At 35.0% G+C, this 19,132-nt stretch overlaps 1 protein-coding gene across 4 annotated transcripts in view; it reads right to left on the reverse strand.

Moving 5' to 3' along the window:
• Positions 1 to 7,591: 7,591 nt before the first annotated feature.
• LOC120637327 (transcription-associated protein 1) overlaps positions 7,592 to 19,132 on the reverse strand; it is a 40,548-nt gene continuing 29,007 nt past the window's right edge. For 2 of the 4 annotated variants that reach the window (XM_039909121.1, XM_039909122.1), the window contains exons 40-47: positions 18,724 to 18,900; positions 18,068 to 18,248; positions 15,479 to 15,665; positions 14,737 to 15,177; positions 14,544 to 14,652; positions 13,728 to 13,962; positions 10,187 to 10,326; positions 7,592 to 8,882 (exon numbers count right to left, since the gene is read on the reverse strand). In XM_039909121.1, coding sequence (XP_039765055.1) covers positions 8,586 to 8,882; positions 10,187 to 10,326; positions 13,728 to 13,962; positions 14,544 to 14,652; positions 14,737 to 15,177; positions 15,479 to 15,665; positions 18,068 to 18,248; positions 18,724 to 18,900 — 1,767 coding nt within the window. In that variant the 3' untranslated portion in view covers positions 7,592 to 8,585. The remainder of the gene's footprint in view (positions 8,883 to 10,186; positions 10,327 to 13,727; positions 13,963 to 14,543; positions 14,653 to 14,736; positions 15,178 to 15,478; positions 15,666 to 18,067; positions 18,249 to 18,723; positions 18,901 to 19,132) is intronic. The other 2 variants (XM_039909120.1, XM_039909119.1) reach the window with 2 other exon arrangements.

The following is a 19,132-nucleotide window of genomic DNA, read 5'->3' on the forward strand; positions in this document are numbered from 1 at the left end:
AGATTAAAGATCATCGCATGAACTTAAATGTTTAGTATAATTAGTTCTGGCTTGATACCTGAAGAAAATAAATAAAAAAATTGATATGACTGCAATTTCTGAGTGGATCAGGCAATATGGGCTAAAGGTCAATCCTGCAAAATCAGAAGCTATCGTTATTGGTAAACCAGGAACGATCACGAGGGTTATTATTTCCTTATTGTAATTCTGTCAAAAATCTTGGGAGTTTACCTCGCACCTACCGGTCCTGTCATGGTCAGTGCATGTCCAATAATGGAACTAACCTATTTTAAATTTGTAGGATTTTTTCCAATGCAGAAGTCTAAAATTAATTTACTATTTTCGTTGTCACTATCTAAATCACATAAAACCTATAACAATGTACCTAAGAGAAACCTATAACAAATTTTTTGATTGTTTACTTGACCCTTTATAACTACTATAAAAAAGGCTTCTGTATTAGCTTATTTAATGTACAAACACAGGTGGACGTAGAGACATGCAAAATCGAAGAGTTGCGTTTCGCCAATAGGTTCGGATCCCTAAAACCAAGAAAGGATTGGAAATACAAAATAGTAACAATGGCAAGTATTTGATATATATTGCATGAAAGCATTGTCACTTACGATTGAATGATATTGCATTCAAGCGCTAACATAAGCGCTAATCGGCATCCTACTTACTTATATCTTTATTCTTATTCATGAGCTTGTTCGCACGACAATTAAATCAATCTTGGTGAAATTCGACCGAGAGATAGCGAGATGGACATGGGTTACTTTTATCTATGTTACTAGTTGTTGCTCGCGAATTCGTCCGCGTTGAAATTTCGATTTTCCCTCTAATTAGAAGAAAACCCGAGTCCTAATTTAAACACCTTAAGTCATCACTCTCTGTTCATCTTCGCCTACTAGGCTGGTTTCCGAATATATAAATCTTGTTTGTTGTACGTGCATCCCTGACTTTAAAGACCATTTATTCATAAAATTAACGAATAATATATCTAATTAATGAAAATTTCCGTGAACTTCAAAAACATAGCATTTTCATACAAACTTTCAACCCCTGTTTTTCCCCATTAGGGGTAGATTTGGATAAAATATTTTCTGAACTGATGTCTGTGCTTTAAAAGAAAACTATTTTCAAAATTTTAGGTTTACAGACTAAGTAATTTATAATAAAAAAAATTCTCCCCTATTTACCGCCCCTTATAGGTGATATCCAAAAAAAACGTTAAGAAAAGTTTTTTTTTATTTATAATTATCTACCTACTAACCTAAGTGCTAATTTTCGTGTCTCTTAACTCGAAAACATAGGACTTTCACTCACACTCACTTGTAACCCCTATTTTACTCCTTTAGGGGTAGATTTGCATAAAATATTTTCTGAACTAAAGGAAATGCTTTAAAAGAAACCAAATTTTAGGTTTGTAGACCTGATAATAATTTATACAGATTTTTATTACTCAAAACCTAAATGTATCTAACTTTAAAAACATAAGACTTTACACTTCCCGAGATTTCCTGATTAGTCAGTGTAAGTTTCAGTGTAGCCAATAGTCTCTGTCCAAAGTAATGGACTGATTTTAACCATTTCTTGGCCAAAAGAAAGCTCAACTATCACGAAAAACTTAGGCTGTAATTGATTTTGAAACAAATTGTAGATCGCTTAATGTAACCCAAAGTAGTAAAATTCATTACTTAGCGTTCGCTAAGAAAACTATCGATAATACATAGATACAATTACATGATTAAAGTTCTCATTATTACCTACTATTCATTATTATTTCAAAAAAATGTTTTATCATCAAGGGCATTTAGTATTAGTGTATTATATTATCAATAAAATCATTTTTAATTCATTCTAATCGGATATTTTATTTAGAAGGTTTCAATATATAAAAAAAATTCAAGGACTAGGTACATCTGAGCGAAATGGTTGTTTTAAGAAGTTTCTATTTGTTAACTAAATTTAAAAAAAATATTTTTAAAACATATTTTTTTACAAGAATACTCAAATTAGTATCAGTAGTATGTACTACACCTACCCTTCTCGCAAATAAACTGTTCATACACTTACTTAAAAATATAAATCAAATGCGGGCGAAGTTGCGGGCAACAGCTTGTTTATTTGTAAGTAAACGTTGATTGAATTAAATAAACAAGAACTAACAATTTCCTTATTTTTTCCCATCCCTCTAGAGTTTGTTTGAAGTCAAAGTTATCTTCCTCGGCTTTGTGAGTGAATTGCCCCTTGATATTACTAAATTTGTTGACACTCTTGTAATGCTGACTTTCAAGATTGAGGTTTAGTCAGAGACTTGTAAAACTAATTTAAAGAAATGTGTGTTATTACTTTATAACTACTTCGTAAACGGCACTTACATTTTAGAACTCTTTTTAAATGAATAGATATTGTTAATCCCTGAAAAAGGTCATAGTTACTAGTAGTACTAGTTACCGCTAAACTACGGTCACTACGGTCTTCTATATTCATGATATAAGATACTTAAGTAAGTTCTAATCGAAATAACAAGCACTCACCAGTGAATTTGTGATGCACCAGCAATGAAATAGCATTTGCTTTAAAACGGTGAGGGAAACATTGGTAAGGAAAAATGAATGTCTGAACTTCAGTGTATCATTTTTTAGTTATGTGGTTTCAAAGGACATTTTTTTACATTCATTATCAGCCCATTACCGACCCCCACAATAGGGCACAAGCAAATCCTCTCAGAGTAAGGAGCGTTCGAATTGGTAGATTTTATACATCTTTGAGACCATTATGTTGAAATCTCAAACATTCCTCACGATGTTTTTCTTGACGCTTGTGGCTGAAGCTCTAACCACCATGCTATGAAATAGGTAGATATTAGATTATTGATTATGGCTTCATTAGAGATATCAACATATTGTCTGCAAAAGGTGCATAAGTCCTTTGTAGGGTAGAGTATACGTTACGCTTTTATAATATGATTCTTCTGAATAATCATAATATTAGACGTACTAATGCATACGTTTAGCTATGTGTTAAAACACATTTATTGCAGCAAGGCTGCTTGGAAGCAGTCTACTCCGCTCTCATCTGTCGCAAGATAGGAATATGATTGTAAATTTTGATATTGGAAAAGAGCAGCTGCTGAGATTCTTGCCGGCTTCTTCTTAATGGAATCTGCCTGCCAAATCGGTGGTAGAGTCACTACAAACAGGCAGACTGGATGTTTTAAAACTGCTTATAAAGTAGGCCTAATGAATGAAATTTGAATTAGTTTTAAAGGACACTAAGTAGCGATAGCAAAATAAATATTCGGAACAGTTTGTCATGGGATTCGGATCACAGCGCGCTTCGAACCCTTAGTTATAGGTTGAAGAGTATAGTTATCACCATCATCTCCTGACTGACTATTTGAATAAAGTTTTGATTTGATTTCAACATTAAAAAAGATCTTCGACGTAACTTAAAACGCCCAGATCTAGTGAAGGGGTCCGTTAGCAAACCGCATAGCTGGGTAAATAATACACGAGCAGTTCCTGCATTATCCTATAATTATTGCACTTTCTTTCCCATTGTTAGCGTGATGAAATCAGTTTTACTATCTAGCGATGGAGCTAGATTGGCGAGCGCGGACGACTCGTTAACCGCACTTGATGCAGCGGCGGTACTTTCACTTCGTACCTGCCGCATGCAACCAGTTATTTATGTACCTACCTTAGCGAAGCATCAAAACAAAAGTAATAAATCTCTGTCGCGTCTCGTTTTGTTCACTTACGTTATTCTAAATCCAAAAATACTCATAATGAGAGAGAGCTGGACGATCCCTGTCCATCATTAGCCTATTAACGTCCCACTGCTGGGCCCAGAACTCCTTTATCATAGAACGTTGGTTTTAGAACACAGACTCACAATGCTGCTCCAATGCTGGTCAGCAACGTAGCATCAGTGAAAACAACAGAGACTTATGGCATAACGTGCCCTCCGGCGTGAAACAACATTTCTATTCCGATGCAATCTCATCTGATTATGATCTAACAGGTTAGCCCGCTACCATCTTAGGTCGAGATGGTAGCAGGCTAACCTATTAGAGTACCGTACTATCGTACCGTAAATGTAGTTATTAATAGTATTCTGTTAACAAACCAAAAATCACGATGTCACACTTTTAATAATCAAAAATTGTAATCTTATCACCATTTCCAAGTTAAACATTAAAATTTTAATTTAACACCGTTTTCTGAAAGATAACTTAACCGTCCAGTGCGTTATCCGTAAGAAAAATAGATTCACAAAAAGATTTGCAAATTTAAATTATTACTTCAAGTCTAACAACCCTATATTATCAGCACTCCTCAAATATCAAATAAATAATATCGAGTGGAATAGAATTGACAGAATAGCAATTTTTTTCTACAGGTCTCTCTAATACTCCCTGAATTGTGAAAGTATAACTTTTAGACTTCTCAATTTGGTTTAGATAAGAGATTTGTGTGCAACAAAATGGCTAATGAAAAGCTAAAATAAGTTGAGTAAATTAGTGAAAAAGAAAACGAAAGGTGAACTCTGATTTGAAATTTTTAATGAAGACATCAAGTATAATAGTTTTATGAATCAGATTCCAAGAGATTTACATTCGTAGAGTGCCCGTCAATCTTTATCAGCAGTCTGAAGTGCGCGCACAGTATGAAAGTATGGCATTTGAGCATTCTTGAGAGTCGATCGTACATGCCTAAGTCAAACTGGCTGCGCGCTTAAGAGCGGTCATGATGATTCATGGTAATTTTTACGAGAACTTCTTCTTAGGATCAGCGCAAATTGAGCGTCAGACTCCGCTTCCATGCATATCCGGAGGGTATGCATGAATGAATGAATACACTTTTATTGTACACCACAGAGAAAATTTACAGAGATACAAATACAACAGCACAATAAGATAGAACGTACAATTTGGTAATTAAATATCGTCCGTTTTTTTCAAATCAAAATAATTAGAAGTCTGATTTCAATAATCTTTAATTTCCTACCGCATGCTCGCGTCGTTAAATTAGGGTTTACACACGATGAAATTAATGCCATTCATTTCGTAATGTGTATCCGGCCAGAGTTTCTAAACTAATGTCCATTTTCCACATTCAATCTATCCGTAATCTATATTATTACTTAACGTAGTTATTATCAAAGAATATAAATAATTTTATTAACAAATAAGAACTTTGCTACAAATACATATAACGAAACTATCATCAGATTACAAATAAGCTAGTCAACCAGCCTTGGAGAAGTGCGATGAGACAAGCCTAGGCTCTAGTTATATTTATATCCCTCTCTCTTATGAAAAGAAGCCTCTGCCGAAATTAAACATTACCCAGTTTAACAATAATGATAAGCAAAGAAAATATTGCCAGCATTCATCGCAGTTTTATGCTCGATGTGCGCTGACCCTTAACAGCATACACTTTAAATAATTAACTGGAAAAAATATTTTATCCTATTAACTTACTTAGCTAAAACATCGACATAATACTCTGTGGCGTGCACATAGCAAACACATGATAATTAATGCCCGAAATTAATATTCAACCCAATCCAAAATCTTAAGATCACAGCAAAGTAAGCAGAGCCATTTTTATCAATCGTTATAGGATAGCACCAATTTTAACCTTTGATTTGAAGATTTCGGATGGGTTTGATTATAACTAATGTTTGTCGAAAATCATTGCCTACTTTTTAGTTTATAGGTTTAAAGTCTTTGTTAGGAATTACCAGTCCCACCGATTGTTGACACCAAAAACGTTTATTCACAGCATTAGGTACGTTATCGAATGCAGATGAAATACCGGTACTATTAGTATATAATAACAATATTACTTAACCCGTATTTTTTCGTTCGATATCATTTGCCTTCCGCATGTCCAGCCTTCGATTAGCAGTGCCTACTGCACAGTCCCATACAAAAACAAAGTGAAACTGTACTGCCTCATATTTCTTTTAAAAAAATGTGTTTTTTGGTCGGTGCATAATAGCTGGTTATTATTTTAGAAGAAATTTTTGAGAAAATAAAAAATTGTGTATCTTTATACTACATCGTTTATAAATGCATTAACATGCTTTTATTGTACCTACGCCGAATAAAGGTACAGAATCTGAATATAGAGAAATATAATGCATACAGTTTAATCAACGTTTAATATGTCTTATTTTACCTAAAATAACATATGCGGTCACTTTTTTTTGAGACTTTGTTGCAGTAATTTACTTCGTTTCCCAAACCGTGGGTGAGACCTTCTCTTTCACTGACACTTTTGGACGACTGAAAGCTCATCTATTATTGTATTGATCGAAGGTCTCGGGTCATAAACCCTATGCATGCCACAGATTATATTTAAATATACAGATTATATTTAAATATATAGATAGATTTATTCATAAATTTGTAAAAGAGAGCCACATATATTTCAAGTTTTACCGCATACATACTTACATGCAACACGTATTTCAGTACTCCTTGAATGATTTTTTTTTAAATAATTCTTGTTTCAAATCTTATTTAAAACAATAAAAATGCATTTCCACAAAAGCGGACCGGGTACGAGACGCGTTAGAATTGATCATATTATTTTAATCATTTACAAGTCAGTTTCGGGAGACATGCACCTTAACATCTACATTTTTAGCCTTAAAAGATTAGGTTTTATGTCAAAACATGAAGATGTTACCGGTATATTATAAAAATTAAGCTTAATTTGTTACACTCCGCGAAAAGCAGGAGAATCTGTTTGGTGTTATTTATAATTTCTTTAATCTTTATACTTCACATGTAACAGATCTTCGGCAATGTACTCTCTACGCGCGTTTCGCTTCCGGAATCGGAGGTTTTATAAATGACACCATACATATTCTCCTACTTTTCGCGAAGCAAAAAGCAAAGCAAAAGCAAATGAAGCTTAATTTTCATAATACATATCATGGAATTCCGTATAGTAACGCCTGCTTCTATCCAATAGATGTAACCAGTTTTTGAGTTATCAAAATAACATGAAAGTTCATATAAATATGTTCTGTTCATCTACAGTCATAATAGTAATAACGCAGGTAAAATGTTGCTTAAAAATACGTATCCATTTTATCTAATTCGCTTTTCAGCTTTCAGCACATATATATGGTCTCTTGTACATAGACAGAGAATATTAACGACTATACACCAATGTAGTACACTAATATCAGCTAATAACAAATATATTTTAATTGAAATTACTAAACACATAGAAGCCGAGATGAAAGCGGTCCGGGAGTTTATGAGTTAATATTTTTTTTTATTAAAAGCTACCGCGGGTTCTGTGTGTTTTATGCTCACGAGTCGGCTACTACAGAGAGAAAATACATAGACAAATAGTGATAAAATCTCGATTCTACAACAACACCAAATTCAATTGATGATTAAAGATATCTGATTCACTTTCTAAATACCTAATCTTAATATTTTAATACAAGTTTTGGATTTAGTTGATAGTAATTTTTTTTTAATCTAAATTTAAAGAAAAAAAAATTAAAAATAAATATATAGTCGAGGATAAAAAAAAATAAAAACTCTACAACATAGGCATCAACTACAAAAAAATTTTATGTAATAATATCATTATTTACAATATTTCAAACTACCCTAAGCCTCAGAAAGATTCCAGTGTAGAAGCGAGATGGCAGATTATTTTAAAATTAAAAGAAGCAAAAATAAAAAATAAAAAAAACACTATAGTTATGCTATTGTGGTTGCAATGTGATTTTTTTAATCTTATATCTTTTTGTAACACCTGGCATCTTTGTCACCGGTATATATGTTAATAAGGAAATAATAATTGTATTTCACGTTTTGTACACAAAAAATTCAACGAAATCATGTTAGATTTTTCATGTGTGATCAAATTAACATAACTAAATGCCAAGTAACTTAGGACATCATTTATAAGAAAGACTGATGATTTTATTCTAAATTTTTGCCATCTTGTTTACCCTGACCACGAGCTTTTATTCTTTATTAATAACTTACCAACCAGAAATTGCCACAAGCTTCCTTGCTTTAATACTCCGAAACTTTCTGAGACCTTGAGTGCGAATAGCTTTTCGACCTTTGTTTTTTTCGCTCTCGCCTTTTACCTGAACAGTACCCAATAGCTCATTTCGATAGCTTTGGTTCTTTGCGTGAGTGCCGATATCTCCATGTTTCAAAGTGGTACATTATATACTACCAATAAGTGTACGATGGATGCTTGCTCAAGATGTACAAGGAAATTATTATTGAATTTAAATTTCCAAAACTATGAAAATTCATACTAGGGATAAGGAAATATAGCTCTGTAAAGAAAAGCAAATAGTCACCGTCTATCTGTCAGATCCGAGAAAAGTTTTATTTTATATTTTCTTTTTTGACCGAAGTTATTTAAAACCCAAGTCAAGAATGACAAACAGAAAACAATGGCAAAGATTATATTCGCTGTTGCGTAAAGTCAAAGGGTTTGAAACGAAGTATTCTAATTTTGGGTTTCTCGTCAATTTAGGACCCGCAAAAAAAAAACAACACAATATCTCTGCTTTTTTTACAACCATGGATGCCAAGCAGGGTCCATACGGCAAAGATTGTCGTGGCTATTGGCCGCGGTTACTAGCGTCGCCACTTTGCTGTCGGGGCCGTCGAATAACGCGAGGGAATTGAGTCTGTTCATGATGACAGTTACGGCTTTAGTCACCATACTGATGATGGTTTCGTTGTCCATCTCCATCGGCTTGGTGTCGCTGGAAGTGCCTGCTGTCGGATTGCCCGATTTGTCCTCGAGACGCTTTCTATAACCGGTTATCATTTCGTCCCGTAATATCGTCCTTAAGATGGACTCAATCTGTAAAATAACCACGCCGTTAAAAAACCTTTATGAAAATTGTTTGTTAAACTAGGGAAAAAAAACTGTTTGTCACCAGAGGGAAATATTAGTTGTAGATTGAATGCAACGATGTGATTATTTCAATAATCAAAAATAACAAGGAAAGTTTTTTGTATTTAACCTGTGTGATGTGTTTTTTGATCCAGTATGCAGTTCTTATATGAGACGACCTTGACAATAAAAATTCAGGTTAACAGATTATAATTTATGTAAGTATTTAAAAATTACCGCATTAACTTAACAGAAAAAAGAGAATAATTGAATACCTTTATATAGATATATAGAATTCTTTTTTTAATTTTTCATCTCCACATATGATTTACAAAACATTAGCACATATATAAGAGATCTCGATTATTCATTATATACGATTACCATATTAAGCTCAAATATCGTACAAAATGTATTGAACCTTTTTTTTCTTTAAGTAAAACTCTTGTCCAGCAAACCAGCTGCGAAAAGATAACTAAAACCTGTTAAATATATGCGTAGCAGGTATATATGATATCATACTTGGCACCTGTTTGTATTCTCGCTTATGAAGACGAGAATGAATACAATAAAATAATACAAACCGCAATTCAAGCTTATTAGTAGAACGGCCGGAACACAACACGAGCAAAAGAATGTCTGATATTAAACGCCTGAATGAATGTAACTTTTTTTTGTGCAACGTACTCTTATTTAAAACTAAGCAATTAAGTATTACGTATATAAACATAATCAGATATATAATTAGGAAGCAAAAGATATATCTATATATAAAAGAAAGTTGTGTTAGTTACACCATACCTCAAGAACGGCTGGACCAATTTTTACGATATTTAATTTTTTGGATTTCTCTTAGGCCGGAATAGGATAATAAGTATTAGAATATAACATTTAAAAAATAAATATCCGCGGTACGAAGTTCGCCGGGACAGCTAGTATTATATAAAAATAAACCTATTTAAAAAACTAAGCATTTTTAAGATAAAGCAGCAGCTATTTTTTCTTACCTTCATAGGGTATAAATTAAGAGATAACCTGTTTTGGCCTATACATCCTAACCTTTTTTATATTTAATTCAATTTTTAATTCTATATAGATTATTTAAATACATCCCTATTTGAATAAAGGAGTTGATTCTGAAATAATTGAATAATTCTAGAATCAATTCCCGTCGAGAATCTGCTATAATTAGCGGTTTATTGACGTATCCTAATTAAATTTCTACTTACCATTACAAGCAAACAACACTTATTACACAATTATTTATTTACCTTGAAGTTTGGTGTGACAAGACATCGAGCTACTGCGATGGCGGAAGCTGTGAGGGGCCCGGTAATGCCCATGTTAGTGATGAGCTCCGAAATGTTGGGTGTTAATCGGAAGGGCACGGGGCGGTTTCCGTCTAGTTCACCTGCAACAATAAAATGATTATGAGCGGGGTGCGTAATTTTATTATTCGAGAGACTGACTGATTCCGATTAAAAGGGGTCTATAACTTTAGCCCCTTTGAACCGTATGGTGGAAGATATTACACCAATAGTAACATTCTCAAGCAAAGTTGAAGAAGACATGTTGTGCCGATCCCAAATAACGTAGGTTAAGAGCAAGGAGAAAAAGAAGCCATATTCAAACAATTTATATATAAATTAGTCTTCAATAACTAAAAGGCAGAGTCGAAACGACACTGAACGTACGTTCAGTGACTGTGGTGATTCGGGTAGCTCTAGCGATGTTCTACCACTAGATTTCCGCGTGACAATTTTTGGGACACCCTATTTAGTGCCCGCACAAAAGGTTACCACAAATATTTTGTTCCAAAAATCATTATTTGGCCCAAAATACACAATGGTGAACATATTACCATCTATACGTCCCACAGTTTTATAAATATTTTAAAAAGGTTGAATGAGGAAAACGATCGAAACTTGTTGACTTTTGATAAAGTAAAATTCACTGTCCGTTTACGAAATCTAAATGTCAGAGTAACATCTGCAGAATAAAACTTAATTCGTCCGGTTTAATCTTTGCCTTTATCTTATTTTACAACACTAATGCAGTTCTGTCATGTCTGTCTGTCTGTCTATTACAACTGTACTTAGCATTTAATTAAAGCATCTTTAATAACCCGGTCCACAGGGTACAGATCTCCTATCCACGGTAGAGAACCACGTTGGCCAAAGTGTGAATTGATAGACTTCATACGCTTTTCTGACGAAGTATTTCTTTACCGTTAGATAAAGTAATATTTAATTCTATAAAAAATTACATAACTATAAAAGAGTTAGAGATGTTACCGAAGTCACTTGGCTATCGCAGCCATTTTATTATATAAAAATCTCATTATATTTTTATGCATACAGATATATTTTCTATTTATAGCGTAGATGACAAATAAAAATATATTCATTGATGTTCGAATAAGAATCCTGAATCACATCCGTTTGCAGTATGCAAATTAAGGCATTTATATTGCACTTAATTGTATAGCTATGCTTTTATGGTCTCGATTTCATTATAAAAATGCTCGCCGGCCAGTACAAAATAAGGAACTAAAAACTTGTTAATTTTTAACGAAGCAAAATGCAGTGTCGTAAAGAATAAAAAATAAACTACAAAACTTGTTTCAATGTTACCAAGTTCTGTGGAGGCCATTAAAGCTTTTTTAAGAGCTTTGCAATCATAAAACATTTGATGGCATTTTTTTAATCCTGCGTCTTGAAGGATAAACATGCTATTATAATAATAATTGAAATGAAGACATATAATAATCGTGTAATAAATTTATAGATAAGACATTTAAAAAGTTTCAGAGGGTTAAATGTGCGTAATTTCTCCCAGGATTAATTTAACAGAGACGACAATTCTGGGACACACATTAATTATAATTCTATTTATATTTTATTTGCAGACATTATCATACTCGCTTTATACTATATTTATGTGATATTTATAGAAGATTCTGCCAACTTGTTTGAATATAAATTAAAAAGACCTATCATTCTTGTATTTATCTTGGTCTGCTCGAGAATTTTACATTTCGTCGTTGAGCTAAGAATACGACGCAAGTCAAAGAAGCAGTTCTTAGGAGATGAAATAAACAGGTCACAAGTATCCTTATAAAGAAAAATAGCATGATTAACCTGTCTATAATGTTCAAAACTAAGGGTTTTCTAGCAATATTGATGTGTTCATTTCAGTGTGTATGTGTATGTAATGTTCTTCAACAGGTGTACTGTTTGATTTTTGCATAATATGGTAATTTCACTTGTTCTGGTATTCTAAGCTAAGTGACGATTTGCAGATTGGTTATTTACTGTCTCACTTCTGAGACATGACAAGTTTACTGTTGTCCTGTCGACCCACTTACGCATTGCACTCCTCATTTTTTTTTAGCGCGGCGACTAACATGTTCTGCCTGACATAATTTGTAATAAAAGACGACAGAACAAGACCGTCAAGTGTGTGTATGATCCTTAAGCCCACAGGAGCATAATATGTATTAAATTTGATATGAATTTAATAACGTTCATAGACGCAATAATAAATTACTTACCTGCATTATTCCGTCATGTATTGTATTAGGCAATAAAGTTAACGATCATAATCTTTGATTATGGGGCATACAATTTATTCACAAAGTATGGACCGAAGTAATGAAAAAAAACCACAGGTAAACTTTTAAACATACTTCAAGATGGGACTTGGTTAAAAACATCGTCCTTAATATTTTCTTAGCCGAATTCTTATTTGTACTGAATAATGTGATTTCTTCATTAAATAACTACTCATTTAAAGGAACTACACACGAAAATATACGCGATCATATACATATCATAACATTGAGAAAGAGAGCTTCGGTTATAGTCAGGTCAACCTGTCTCGACCAAACACTATTTAGTTTTTATTTCACTATAAGCCTTTGGCTGCAATCTTATCTGACGTTTAGTGACGATTCAGTCTAAGATAATAAGTCTTTGTTAGTAAGGTAGTCGTTACTGGCCCAGGCCGAAGCCTCTCACTACACCAGACAAGAAATATTCCAGCAATTATAAAATTCCAAATTTCGCTCGCCGGGAATCCACCCCGGGACCTCCCACTTATAAGACCGCAGCGCATATTATTACGGAAGAGAAACCCTCAAAAGAAAACTATATTGTTCATATATATAGTTCATGGTCTGATTATATCGTTTATAGATATATCTGAACAGAAGCTACGCCTAATTTGGAGCTACATAGCGATGTATTGTCGTAATATATTTATTTTTTTATATTCGCCACCCCGTCGTATCCTCTACCTGCTACTTCAAATAATCGACGTTGAGAAGGCCGTTGCTATGATGCACAAAAAACATCAACAGTAGGGTCAAGAGCAAACGCGTTAGTTAGGGATAGAGAAAGTATTCCACGAAAGCAGCAGAAGCCAGTTGCAGTGCCCAGACCTTCTAGAAATTCTAATCATTCCTAGATACAGCAACTTAGTCTACTGCCGATCGTTTTTAGAAGGGCTAAAACAGTTTTTGTGTACAAACTACATTTATTTGGATTCGTTCAAGCCAATTAATTAAGGAACGTTATATCAAACCGCTCAATCGTTTTATTTAACCGAGTACACGGGGTCTCGCGCACGGATCAAGCGATAATGCCGCCTATGCGAGTACATTTATTTCTCTTGTTTTTGTTTTATTACCTATGTTTTCTTTTTTTTTTGCATTAAACACTTAACTATTTATTGATCGCCCTGATCGAACACGATCGGTCAATCAACCCAGAAAAAATAATATATGAAAACTAGACCTAAACTATTACTAACCTGTGGTGTCATCCACGTCGAACTTGAAATAGGCGACATTGAGAAGTCCCGAGTCGTGGTGCACGTAGAGCATATCCGGGTTAAGACGTGTCAGGTGCAGCACGTATTCCGCAAATGCAGAGAGTGACAGCTGCAGTGTTAGCATCTTGCGGAAAGTCCAATAGTCGGTAGGGGCCGCAAAAGTGCGGGCTGCCCATTCACGCACCAGTCCCCGGGGTACCATCGTTGCTTGCACCTGGTTATCAATTGTTAAAATAGAAACATAAATTTTGTTAAGGGAAAACTCTGAAAAATTCTATTTTACTTTCAATCGCCAGATATCTTAATATATATTGATTGCGCATATAGATTGTTTCTACACGATCATGCGAAAACGGTGTAGATCTTTGGTGCGCAGGGTTCGGGCTAGTTCCAGCGGCCTTCTGAGAGCACATGCTGGCAGGATTGATTGTCAGTACCTGCCTGTGTCATTGCTGCATGGTACATATGTAGCTTACCAGAAGCGGGCATGCCAGAAGGGTTTTATATAAACTATTTCCTTAGGCTAAGTTTACTGACATTTAACTTTGTATTTTACTAACCATTTGTGATCCAAATCGGTCGAAATAAATGTTTTTTCTTATTTTTTTTTTAAACGTATGCATTAATTTGATATATAGCAAATAGCAAATTAAGCTAAATTTTTAAGGAAATTTTATATTTTATGAATTCGATTATTCCAGTAGCCGAAATATCAATTTATACACAATCAGAAACAGATAAGGGATGAAAATTGAAAAAAGAAAAAGTCTTACTAAACTTGATAGTAAATTTTACCTCGCGTAAGATGTCTCGTAAAACTTGATGGGAAGCTTGCGACCCTCGAGCTTGTACGGCCGCGAGGCGTTCGTAATATCGGCTTATAGGTGCATCGTATTCCACGCCCCTGTATGATACAAAACATGTTTATTTAAATGGAACTACCATTTAGGATAATCGAACGAATAAATGACATACGGATATTTCATACCTATTAGCGCATTCCGTGCGATAAATGTCCAGTAGAGAGATTGAGCTGGGATTGTCCTCCACAAGACGCATTTGAGGAGATACAGAGACAACTCTTGGCACAGTGAAATGCAAAAATCTTCGGGAAGTTTCTTTCTGTTTGCCGAGATAGTGGTTCAGCATTCTCAATAGCTGCAGCACACGTTCCTCTCTCCTGGCATCGCCTAGTCCGGAGTCATTTACCACAAGGTACGGATATATTTTGCCATTGTGTCCTCGTATGTACAGCCTTCGAGCAGAAGTGTTGTGCTTCTGGACAATCTCCACGCGTGGCATAAAACGGGCAATCCTTACGTGATAGTGGGTATGCTTTGGCAATAGGAATTCTCCAGGCAATTCCACTTCAGCCGTCTTCAAACTGAAGTTCGACAGAAACCTGCATTTTTCTTCAATTAGGAATGATCTGTTACGGAAAATAAAATGAAAATAAAATGAAAACAAATCAGACTTGGTCTAAAATGTTCGCTGAGCTGTTATGGTGGTAAGCATGAGATATATATTATATAGTTAAATGATCATATTAGTGCTTAGACCAAAAGCCATTTAAGCTTCTTTACTAAAGCTAACTAATGCCCGAAACCCGGCGAGGTGAGGTAAGCCCCGCTACAGCATAAACGTGAAAGATGGGAAGGCACAATTAAATAGAAATGGCATTGATATTTACCTCGGCTGCGAGTGTCAGTACTTTAGGGAGGGCTACTTACTTGGGCAGAACCTTTGTTTTGGCCTCGAGAATCTTGACCCACTTCCTCAGTTTCTGTATGAGATTTTGCAATTTCATAGCGTTGGGCTGTGTGAAGTCAAAATCGGTCGAGAACTGGCTCTTCATCTTCTGGAAGACTGGGTCTTGCACGGTGGCCTGCGCACGCCTCGCGAGACTCTCCGATGCAGCTGAAGAGAATGCACCACTTACAGAACTTGTTATACTCTCTGTAGGCATACAAAATGGAGTACGTGTATAAACGCTAGCAAAGCCCGCTGTGACAAATCACATGTGTTAACAACGACGTCAAGACATAACCCAAACAAATCTGAAAATACATCACAAATAAATCCAACAATCGCATAGCAGTACTTGTTGGTAGTGGCGTGCATAGGCCTTGAACCCAGGGTAAGCACAAGGCATTAAGCACAAAATAAAATTTATGTAACACTAATTTAGTTAAAGTACATACCCAGATTCCGCGTCAAAGATGTCACACCTTCTCAGTTAAAATTATATCCTTAGCACCTATCTCCTATTCAATGTTATAAGAATAGGAATCAAGGCTGTCTTTACTCTCTAAATTCCAAGCACACCAAAAAAACAAAAGAGAGATCATACTAATATACTTGAATCTTAAAATAAATTAATGAACTTTAAACACTCACTACACAAACGTTTTTAAGTTACTGTATTCGGCCGAAGGTAAAGAATAATGGCGATTGATTCGGTACGCAAATGAAAATATTGCAATCGAAATCGGTCAAAATATATCTTAATGTTTTTTTAAGTGAAGTGATTTTTTTTAAATATATTTCGTTACGTGTAAATAAATAAAAGCATTACTTTATGAATATCCAATGACATCTGGGTAAAACAAAATGATTTGTTTTTCATAATTTTAACAAGTTTTGATTTGATTAATTATTATTAAAACGAAAATATAAATCTCAAAATGAGTTCCTCAGTGTTTATAACAATTGTTTTTTTTTTTATAAATACTGAGGAACACACACAGATTTGATTTTCTAATTCCGTAATTTAAATAAGCTCTGCTTTCAGATTTCCACACTAACATGGATAAAACTCGCACGAATCGAGACACACTACTGAAAACGTGTACATCACACACATCTACAAAGTTATGCTTTTGTTTCTCGTGCTTATTTCAATTGCAGTACAGAGGGCGTCTTAGTTCGAGTGATAAATTATTGATTTACCCTGCAATGGATTATATTTTAGGTTTTTTGAATATTTGTAGCAGGTTACCGTTACGGTTTTAATTTCTAACTCCATAGTTAGAAATTAAAATGGAAAATAGGCCATTTTTAAATATGCCATGCGTGAATAGAGCAAGCGCCATAGAAGTGTGGCTGGTATAAACTAGATGGCGCTTTCATATATTTTTTACTTGTAGTTGTATTTTTATTTTCAAAACCTTTAATTTTTGCCTATCTGATGGCCAAAAAGGCCCTGAGGGTAGGGTAAGCACTGCTTTTATGCATAAATGGAATGCATGCCACTGCTTGCAGACCTAATAATAAATATAAATAACTTAGTTTGTTTACATCATCCATTAAAACTCTTTCAGTATATCATGGGTTATCAGTTTCATGGGTTATTTATTATAATTATTTATTCTGGAAATAAGCTAGATCCTAATTATGCTATTTTACTTTATTCAAAATTTTATTTATAGTTATACATTGATAAACGTTGACTTCATAATTTTTAACTTCTACCAGAGAATAAAAGAAAAAAAATGCATTTGCATTAATTTTCCACGTGCGTTCGGATTTTACAAAAGAACATCTGAAAAATTAAAAGATTTAGATCACCTTGTAGTTTTTTATTATTAATTTGTTAGTTAGTAACATGACTATTATTTCGCCAAAATTTTATTAGTTATTGTTAGACATATCCCTGCCATATTTAGGAGGAGACTTTTATTTAGATGGACGCTGTTAGGATGCAGACTTGTGTCATGATAATATCTCGCTTGCATAGACATGGAAGAAAGGCATTTGTTACACATGGCGCCGTGGTATACAAATAATGAGATTAAATAATTTACACTATTACTAACGGAAATGTGAAAGTTTTGGTGACTCCTAATTTTTTTTTTTTGAGTTGTGTAGTTTATTAAAAGCGTAACGCGGGCTTGTTGGCGAGCTTCGGAATGCGGCTCTGCTAAGAAGAGCTTGAACCCTAGGACTCGAAAAAGCGAAGGGATCGTCGGCCTACTGCGCCTCATGTGAGTCCGAACCACAGCTCAGGCGACGATTGGAGTGAAAGGGTTACGGACGGTGATTAGTCCGCACGCTTCCGAGAACTTGGTGCTCTCTTGTTGAGAGTGGCGCTAAGGTTGGGTGAGTAAAAAGAAGCCGCAACTATGAGAGGGTTGGGATGTCGGATAGACTTCTCTAAATAAAAAAATAAAAAAATTGAGCAATAGTGGGCAGTTTGAGATCTCTGTGGAGATCAACGTTGCGTACGAACCAGGGGCACCTGGTAGCGTTGCGCATGAAGCGGTTTCGGAGAGTTCCTTGGTTGTAATCCAAAATTCGCGTATCCAACTATATACACTTACTTATGCCAATCCCGATTCCGAAGGTGGAGACGACCTTCTTGATAAAGTTGAGAGTCTGCGGGGTTACAGTGGCAACTGCAACGGCGGAGCGATGATGGTAGGCGACCACGTAACATTTCGCGAGGCCTGCCCGAAGCTGCCGGAGTACTTCCTCGTACCAGTTCTCGCGGAACCACACCATCTGAGACAAAAAAATATATTACATTAAAACACTACCTATAACCCCAACCGGTTAAAGGTTGAGAAGTCCTCTTATACTGCTGACCCCAAGCTTCAGAAAACGCCCCAAACACGTCATAAACGAACCGGTCGAGCAAATAAGGACCACAATGCATCAGAAGTAGAAGGAGTACAGCGTTACGACCTCTGCACGGCGTGTTAACCGGCGATTACGAGGTCCCCGAGTGCCACGTCATCTGGGCGTGGGTCTTATCCAAGGTCATGGGGGCATACACACTAACCCGTAGTCCAAACTGCAGAGGACTTGCATAGTTGTCTATCTCACTTAAACATAGATGTAAAAGTAGCAGCTACGTTTAAGTTATTTCCAAATAGCGTAACTTGTATGAAATATAATAAAATCAGGTCATTTTTTTTTTAATCTAAAAAGGCAAAGGTCTCTTGAGTTGTCCAAAACAAAGAGATTTACTTCATACCTGGTCAACGATGCCCTCGAGAGAGGACAATACCGTGGGATGTATTTCGCGTTGTAACTGCATGATTTTGGAACAGCGCCACATAGGCAGGGTGGCCTTGATGGGGCCTGCTTCTCCTGAACTCGAACTCCCTCCTCCGCTTGAAGTCGACGCTCCTTCGTTGGGCTTTGTGCTTGCCTACAGAAAGTGTTAAGTTGTTTTATTCAGAACTCATTAAATACCGTTTCAGAGCATTACTTCATAATTTACAAAAAATAAATGCGTACTTAGTTAAGCAATTAGATGTTATATCTAGCTCTGTCTAGTGATGTAAACCATGCCATGCAGTTATTCTACCGTTCGGTGCAATATATATCAAACTAATTTGAATAAAATAAAAGAATTTTTATTCACTCCCATGCTTTAAATC

The sequence above is a fragment of the Pararge aegeria genome, chromosome 3, assembly GCF_905163445.1.
Source record: "Pararge aegeria chromosome 3, ilParAegt1.1, whole genome shotgun sequence".
In the NCBI taxonomy this organism is placed as follows: domain Eukaryota; kingdom Metazoa; phylum Arthropoda; class Insecta; order Lepidoptera; family Nymphalidae; genus Pararge; species Pararge aegeria.